Source organism: Hyperoodon ampullatus (assembly GCF_949752795.1).
Source record: "Hyperoodon ampullatus genome assembly, chromosome: 4".
NCBI classification, from domain to species: Eukaryota; Metazoa; Chordata; class Mammalia; order Artiodactyla; family Ziphiidae; genus Hyperoodon; species Hyperoodon ampullatus.
Genome location: NC_136917.1, coordinates 44,306,461 through 44,315,056, shown reverse-complemented (window position 1 = coordinate 44,315,056; position 8,596 = coordinate 44,306,461). Strand labels below are relative to the sequence as shown.

The window sequence follows — 8,596 nt, the reverse complement described above, 5'->3', positions numbered from 1 at the left end:
ATTAAAAACAATTTCAAATGACATTGCACGTGCGATCCAAATGTGTAGTTGCAGCCAGCGACCTGCCAGCGCCCCAGCAGAGGCTAGGCGGAATGCTCCCCATAAGCCCCTGGCACCCAGAGCCTGGCACTCGCCTCCGCCTTCCTCTGCTCCCGGGGCTCCGGGGTCGAGCAGCCGTGGCGGGGTCCTCGGCGCAGGCCTCGGCTCACTGGTTTAACTCCAGCGCCCAAACTTGCTGCGGCCAACCTGTGCGCCCTTTAATCCTCTTCTCGCCTGGGCCCAGGGCAGGAGGAAAGCCTTCGTGCTGCTGCTGCCAGAGGACACACACAAGAAAAGAGGCGAGAGAGACAGGTTTAAATGTTTCTGCTCCGCTCGCCCAGGCGTGGGGTAAAAGTGGGGGTGGGGTAAAAGGTGTTGGGAGCAGTAACTGGGAGCCTTTAAATACGTGACGAATTTCTGTTTGTGAAATAGGCAAACAGGCTCATAAATTTGCCTTTATGCGCCGAGTTCCCGGGGCGGGATTGGGGGGGCGGGATGGAATGGGCAGCTTCTGGGGGGTTGGTAGTGAGAATTTTCTGCGGCTGGTGAAACTAAGGTTTGGCTTTATGGCGCCGAAGGGAGACTGCAGGGGTTGGAATGGGAGGGGTGGGAATCAACAGCTTCCTCGCGCGCGGACATGCTCCCCGCACACATCCCACTTTCCAACCTAGTTTATAGCGCCTGGGCTTGGATACAGGGTTGGGTCTCTGCAGCCGGCTCTGGGCACTCAGAAGGCTACGCGAATGAGCGGGGGAGTCGGCCTGGCTTAGCATCCCCCTTCCCCGCTACTTGAAGGAGGCGGCAAAGTGCAGGGAGTGGGGAGACGCCCAATAACTACTTCCAACGAGGGCGTCGCCCGGGCCTGCATGTCCTCCAGCCCAGGGCGGCGGTTTAGAGACTCGATGACCACGGTCTTTCCCAATCTCCTCAGGTGACTCCCCTAGTTTACCACAGCCCCTGCGGGTCAGATAAAACCCAGAGGGCTCTCCAGTCTCCAACGCGCGGTGTTCCTGAGCGCGCCAATCTAGAGAAACTAGTTCAGTTCCCCAGCTTGGAAATCACTGCTTCAGAGGTCCCAGAGCCCTGCGCCAGCGAAACTGAGCTCCAGAAGTGTCGTCTCACTGGAGAGGATCGAAAAAAGCCGAGTAGGGATTGCGATCTCCAAAGCCAAAAGAAGTGAGTGACTTGCTTGTCGGCGTTTATACACAAAACCATCAAGGTGGCCCTAGGAACCAGCCATGGGGAGTGGAGCGGTGAAACATCCTCCAGATGTTTATTCCTCCAGGGAATAAACTGACTTGTTTTACCCAAGTAAACAACTCCTCGGGTAGGTGGCCTTCACATCCTGTCCCGTTCTGGGCCTCAGTTTCCCTATCTGTACAATGATGAAAGTAGACCAACCTCTCTGGCAAAGGCCCTTTGAAAACAGCAGCAGAGCCCATATGCATCAATTCACATTCAGGCAAATTAAAGTAACGAACTCCTACAGCATTCTTAACCTGGCTTCCAGGAGATCCCAGGGATGAATCAGGACCCCTTGAAACTGGAAGTGAAATATATGGTGTGTGCCTTTTCTCGGGGTCTGAAGCTTCCAATGGATTCTTAGAAGGGACCCTATGAGCCTGTCCGAATAGTGTAAGATTCTGTCTTCATTCACAGCCTTACAAACACTATCTACATTACAGATGAATTCAAATATGAATTTGCCTCCCTCCATGCACACAATCCCACATTTCAACCATCTCAGAACTCCCCGAAGCCTCTCAAAATAGCACGAACGGCAACGCAGACTCCTTCCCCTGCGTATGCGGCCTACGGATGCTCACCGCGCCCGCGCCCTTGGCTAGAGCATACGGGACCCGGACTTACCAGCTCTCTTTTCCGCTTGCTCTCACGGCCGCCATCCGCCTTCTTGAGTTCGGCCTTGAAGGCCTCGGGGTCGCCGGCCTGTGCGTCCTTGGCCAGCACGTCCATCAGGTAGGCGATGTAGCTGGTGGCCAGGCGCAGAGTCTTGATCTTGGAGAGCTTGGTGTCAGCCGGCACGTTAGGGATGCACTCGCGCAGCTCGGCGAACGCGCTGTTAATGCTCTCTGTGCGTCTCCGCTCCTTCTTGGGTCCTGAGCCTTTCCGCCGGCCCAGGCGGCCGCCGAGCGCCTCCAGCCGCCCAGGGCTCTGGCCGGCCCTGGCGTCTGGACCGTAGGAGGCAACGGCTGCAGCGGCTGCGGGCGGTGGCCCGCCTGCGGGGAAGTCCGGGGCAGCGTCAGCAGGGCTCAGCAGCCAGCTCTGGAAGTAGGGCCGCTCCTGGTGACAGCGCGAGGCAGGGCCGAAGAGGAAGGGCTCGTGGAGCATGGGGTGCGTGGGGTGAGGGTGGTGATGATGGTGATGGTGGTGATGGTGTGCGTAGCTGCCCACGAGGTTCATGTTGGAGCGGCCCCTGGCCTGCGCCGCCAGCCCGATTAGCGCCGCCCCATGCGCCCCAGAGACTGCCGGGGCCACCCGTGGGCTCTGGGGCGGCGCTCTGGTGGGCGCCGGCTTTGAGAGATTCTGGGGCAAGGCTGAAGATGACACCCGCAGCCCGTCTTCTGGCCGGCTTCTGTTGCAGGCGAGGACGAGGTTGCCCAGAGACCTGTTTAACCCTTCTGCGGCCTCCCCTTCAGGGTCTGGCTTATATAAGGCTGGGGCTTTGATGTCAACCTCTCCCTGGAGCCAATGGCAGGGGGGCGGGGAGGAGGAAAGGGGGATGGCCGTCCCTGGTTTTAAGCTCAGATAGTGCTACTCGACTCAGGCCGCCTGCGGGGACAGGGAGGCGGCCCCGCCTCCGCCCCTCCCCGCCCCCCAGTTCCCGACTTGTGGGGGAGACGGGGGCTAGTACTTGAGACACAGGCCTGTCAACGCCCAGGACGGTGTCTGTCACCCCCTCCCCGTGGGCCCAAGAAAAGGAATCTAGAATCATGGAGCGAAAAGGCCTTCACCTAGATTTTACAGATAAGGAAACTGAGGCGCAAAAAAAGAGAAAGGTTCTTGTTTCTAGACCTTCCAGAATCCAAAATAGAAATCCCAGAGGTTCCCAGTCCTGAGCGCATCTGCTCTACTTGGTCTCAGAGCCAGAAAAGGAGAGAGCGCTGCTGGAGGCAAGATAGGCCCCTAATGTTCCCTAAGCACCCCCAGTCCTTAGTCACCGGCCCATTCTGCGGGACTGCAGCAGGTCCTGCACCCGGTAGAGCACCCACCACCTCTGGCCAAGTCTTGTCCTCTACGGCGCAGGTGGCCACCCACTGGGGAAGAAGCCGGGGACAGGAGGTGGGAGGAGAGGGGTGGCGAGTAGGGGGACGAGGGCTCCAAGCCCACAGGCATTTACTGGTTTGTTCCGGGCTCCAGAGCTTGAAGTCCACTCTTCTCGCCTCCTGGGCGCCTGATCCAGTCCAAAGGCCGGCCAGGCTGATGCAGGGGCAGCCTCCTTCCCGCGGGACTTGAATGGAGAGCCCGGAGCTTGGCTACGCTGGGCCACCCCATGCAGGTTATCACAGTTTGAGAATGTTCGATTCTCGGCGCCAAAGGTCACACTGCGAGAAATCAGCGTTTGGCGGTAAACACACACCGAGGAGGCCACGACCTCCACACTCTCCGAGAGGCTCACGCAGCCGGAGGAACTTATTGCCTGGCATCTCACACCCACCGGCATAGAGACGCGGTCCTGGCCGCGCAGACCTCCGCTATTTCCACTCCCGGCTAGGGCCCTTATGCTTGTCGGATTCTGTCCGCGGGGGCCTTTCTCTGGGCTGGCATTGGAACCTGGGAATCCCAGGGTGGCAGCGCTTGCGGCTGGAGTTCTCTGTCTTACCTCCCGATGGGTAGCTTCCCAGCTGATGTCCTCATACCTGGGTCCCTCCATCCTCACCAACCTTTCCCAGCCAAGCCCCTTCCCTAGGTGGTCTGTCAACGCCCAGGACGGCATCTGCCACCCCTCCCCGTGGGCCCAAGAAAAGGAATCTAGAATCATGGAACGAAAAGGCCTTCACCTAGATTTTACAGATAGGGAAACTGAGGGAGTGTGCCCTTCTCTCAAAAGCACTGTGGAGGCGAGGGTGAAAGGAGAAGAGAAATACCTGACTGCTCTTTTTATTTTTTTAATTTATTTTTATTTTTGGCTGTGTTGGGTTTTCGTTGTTGCACGAGGGCTTTCTCTAGTTGCGGCCAGGGGGGCTACTCTTTGTTGCGGTGCCCGGGCTCCTCACTGCGGTGGCTTCTCTTGTTGCAGCACGCGGGCTCAGCTGCTGTGGCTCACGGGCTCTAGAGCACAGGCTCAGCAGTTGTGGCGCACGGGCATAGTTGCTCCGCGGCATGTGGGATCTTCCTGGACCAGGGCTCAAACCCGTGTCCCCTGCGTTGGCAGGCGGTTTCTTAACCACTGCACCACAGGGGAAGCCCCCATGACTGCTCTTTTTAAAGGGCAAATTCATTCCTTTACCCATTTCTTCAACAAGTATTTACTGACCCCTGATGTGTGCCGGGCACACTTAGCAGCCCAAAGGCAGGGGCAGAAAGGTCAACTTGCTCATTTTACAGATGGGAACAGTGAGGCCCAGAGAAGATGAACAATTTTCCTTGGGGGTCCGGTATCCAGTGGGTACGCGGTTTTCCCCTCCCGTACAGGAAATAAACAGATGGCGGCGGGCGGAGGGGCGACGACACTGCGAGGGAGAAGCCAACAAATGCTTAGTCCAGAGCCGTTTCCCCTTGTGGGAGCTCGGCTGGGCTGTGGGCCCTAGAGGTGCGTGGGGGGAGGGAGGTCCTTGTTTCCTGCCTGAGGCGGCTGGAAACCCGCTGCTCTCCCGGGCGCCTGGCGCCAGCAGCGCTGGGGTTGGGCCGAGCGCAGAGCCGGAGGCTCTCGGGGAGGGAGCACCCGGCGCCCGGTTGAGCCGCGGCTCCGCGGGGTCCCGCGCCTCCCTGGCCTGGAGGCTCTCTGGAGTGCCGGTGTGCGGACAGAGACAGTAATCACTCTGTGGAAAAGGACCTAAATCCTCGACACACATCCAGCCGTGGTCCTAGTCCGGCAGGATCTCCACCGGCAGACCCTCAGTCCCACCATTACACATGCACATATATATGTACACGGCCTCACAAAAAATCACGGGCATACATGAAAGTCCATGCATTCGTGCAAATGCCACAACATATGTGTATTCTCCCGGTAACCTATTTACACCCATGCGACACACGGCATTTCAATATTCGTGCATTCCTAGGATTTTACACATTATCTCTCTGTCACCCACAGGGCACACACCTCGCTTCAGATGTGTTACAGCTCTGAGCCACTCCCAACCCTCCATGCAGGCATGCATACAGATACCATCACAGCAGAAACACATCAATTCTACACAAATATCACAGCTGCAGGGCTTGACACATACTCTTTACTGTCACACTTGTGCACAGGTCCAACCAGTTTGTGTCAGTTTCTTACAGTGTCCCACAGTTGGATTCACAGCACAGACTTCTGAAAACCCCATTCCACATTTCATGTGTTCTCAGTTACCACAAACACACACAAGTACACAGCCACAAGTACTACAGTATATGCACAGGTGCTCAGAAGTAGAAGTTTTCATATGTTCGCCCATTACACACAGGCACACAAATTCCAAACACTCAGACAAGTTGAAATCCATTCTGTCTCACCTACAGTAGTCACAGTCACAAGCCCTGGAGATGGAGTTGAAACAATAGTATGCACAGTATCACATACCCCACCCCCAGGAACGAGGAGCACGGGATAGACAGGTACGTGCAGTGACCCACATACTCACACCCTCAGAGCTCCAGCACCCACCCTCGTGTCCCAAGAGTTTTCCAGGGTTACACAGATCACTCAGGGCCCATAGAGACCCTCCACATATCCAGCCTGCTTAGTGTGGTAGGGAACGCATCATCAGTAGTGGATGATGAACCCCAGTCCCGTGAGCAGCCTTGAGGGCCCCCAGATCCCCCGACAGTTCCCCGTGGGTGGTTAAAGAGCAGGGTGCTGGCAGTCCCCTGGGCCCCAGAAAGCACTGCTCTCCACCCAGAGTCACGGAGTCTAAGTAGTCCTCCAAACAGTGCCTGCTGTGGGAGCACGGCCCTCGAGGACCACTGGGGCTCCAGGCTGGGAAGCCTCCAGTGGGATGGACGCCAGGGAGATGGCCTGTGTAGAACACAAGGCGCCTAGGCTTCAGACCCGGCCTTCTGAAAGACCCCAATGTGCTTTTAAGTCCAGCGTGGCTCAGGTGCATTTGGAACAACAGTGGGAACCCAGTAAAGGTGTTCTCTCCCTCCTTCCCAGGCTATATGGTGTGGGAGGTCTGGGGCCCAGGAGTTTGGCCGAAACGTTTCTAAGCTGAGAGGCAAGAGATGTGCCTTGAGTTCTGGCTCTACCTAGCACCTCACTGTGTTCCTTTCCCTCTCTGAGCCCCAGTTTCCCCATTTTCAGAAAAACGGGGACTGATAGTATGGAGCTCTGTAATTCCCAGTTCTGGGCTGTTGCACGGCTCCCCTCTGGTTCCTCTATCCCAGCTCTGGGACTTCGCACTTGGCTCTGGGGCCCGAAGACTCTAGCCTGCCCAGGCCCACGAAAACAGACTAAGGAACAGGAATCTGGGACACTGGGGTGGGGCAGGGCGTCCTACCTCCCAGCCTCAAATCCCCCTACCTCCCCTCCGGACCCGCATCCCGCGGTGCTCGTGGGGACTGCGCCTTCACAAGGTCTGGCGCTCCGAGCATTTGTAAATGCACGCTTCTTCCTCCAGTTATGCTAGTGAGGTCGGGCCAGCACCCTCACCCCATTTTACAGGCTCTTAAGCACATAGACGTTAAAACTTTGTATTAAGGGAGTGTTTAAGAGAGCCTCGCGGAAGAATCGCGCCCACCCACCGGGACTGAAACTCAGCACTGGCATCCTGCCCAGTGTGAACCGTCGCATCCTCGTCTCCCTCCTCTGTAAAGTAGGGTGCAGTAACACCCGCCGCAGAGGGCTGGTTTAAGATTAAGCGAAATTATATAGGTGAAGCTCTTAGCACAGTGACAGAAAACCTGGATAAATGGTGGCTCTGTTTTTAAGAATACTAATTCCACAGGGGAAGAAATGGAGTTCCATGAGTCGTGACTACATAGCCCTGGATAGGGAGGGAATCCAGGCATCCCCTTTGCAGTGCTCTGTTCTGATCTGACCGCTCCCGTTTCCGACCGCATCGAGTCCTCTTCTTTCCCCACCGCCCCTACAAAACCCTACTGTCAGGAGGCTGGAGATGGGGGAGACCGAGCATCGCCAGGTGCGGGGGGATTATGTTGCCAGAGACCTGAATTCCAGTTCCAGACCCCACCCACCCGCATTTCCTTTGCTGTATGGTTTGGGGGTGTAGTTCCTGCCTCCTCCAGGACTCAGTTGTCCCATCTGTACAGTGGACTGGCTGTACTCAAGCCTCGGACGCCTCGGGGTCCCTCTCCGGACTGCCCCGCTCCTCCCCTCACTCCCGCCCCCAGGACTGGCAGGCCTGGGGAAGCCCGTGCCCCGGCGCCTACCGCAAAACCTTCTCCCGCCGCGTCCCGTGACCTTGACGCCACCAGCAATCCCCGCACCGGACCCCTTATCTAAATAGGGCCGTAAATCAAGGAGCTGTCAGGGCCCGGGTAATTACAGGAACTCCATAAAAAGGACCCGGCCGGCCGCCTGTTTATATTAGCGCGGTGTAAAATATTCTCGCTGTCTTGGGGAATCGCGTCGCGCAGTAACGCGCCATAAATCAGCCCGCGGGCCATTTACCCCGCGGCTTGAGCGCGCAAATCCCTTAAACATCTCTCTGCAGCATCTAGAGTGTCTAGGACTTTCCAATCTGGCCCAACCTGCTCCCCGGGGCCGGGAAAGCGTGGGCGGGGCTGGGGGTTTGGGGGACAGTCAGGGCAGGGAAGAGACAGAAAGTGGCTCGATTTCCCCTATAAGCTCGTGGGGTGAGAGGCCTCCCTGCCTTCGCCAGTATGTGAGAGTAGCAAGTCTGCTGAGATTTCGTATCAGTACCTACAGAGGAACCGACCTAGGGAGGAGGGGAAGGGGCTTCCCTAAGGACACAGCCAATGGGTGGCAGAGGCGCAGCTAGAGCCCAGACACCTCGTGGAGACCTGGGCTCCACGGCAGCCTCTGTCTTCCCCTATTTCCCCCTTTCCTGGGATGAGGAGTGGACTGGCCAGAGAGGGTCCAAGCCACAAGCTGATATTCCATTCTCTACCGTTTAGCTTCGGGAATCCCTGAGCTTTCTGAAACTGTGCACAGAATTATGTGTGAATGATATTGTGTGTGTGTGGGGAGCTCTGATTCCTAGTCCCGCCCCCCCTTGTTTTAAAGGTGGCAAGCAGGCCTAGAGGATGGGGCACACAGCTAGAAATTGAAGACCCTCCTGCTGAAATAATCCCTTCTGGTTTATCTCCCCCACTCCTAAAGAAAACCTAAGAGAGATTGTAGGTGTGTGTGCATGGGGTGGGGGAGTGAGGGGTGCAAGGCTGTCCGTTCTTAGGTTTGTAACAGCCT

The 8,596-nt window shown here is 57.1% G+C and overlaps 1 protein-coding gene across 2 annotated transcripts; it reads right to left on the bottom strand.

Annotated features, from left to right (window-relative positions):
- Positions 1–205: 205 nt before the first annotated feature.
- On the bottom strand, positions 206–2,460 carry HAND1 (heart and neural crest derivatives expressed 1; the record flags this gene model as incomplete). 2 transcript variants are annotated; one of them, XM_079702442.1, is made up of 2 exons in its annotated part: positions 206–310; positions 1,894–2,460. In XM_079702442.1, the coding sequence occupies 2 exons, from the start codon at positions 2,458–2,460 to the stop codon at positions 206–208; spliced, it is 672 nt and encodes a 223-aa protein (XP_079558568.1). The 2 variants fall into 2 exon arrangements, with proteins under 2 accessions (XP_079558568.1, XP_079558569.1); XM_079702443.1 differs by having other exon boundaries at positions 1,909–2,460.
- Positions 2,461–8,596: the final 6,136 nt, after the last annotated feature.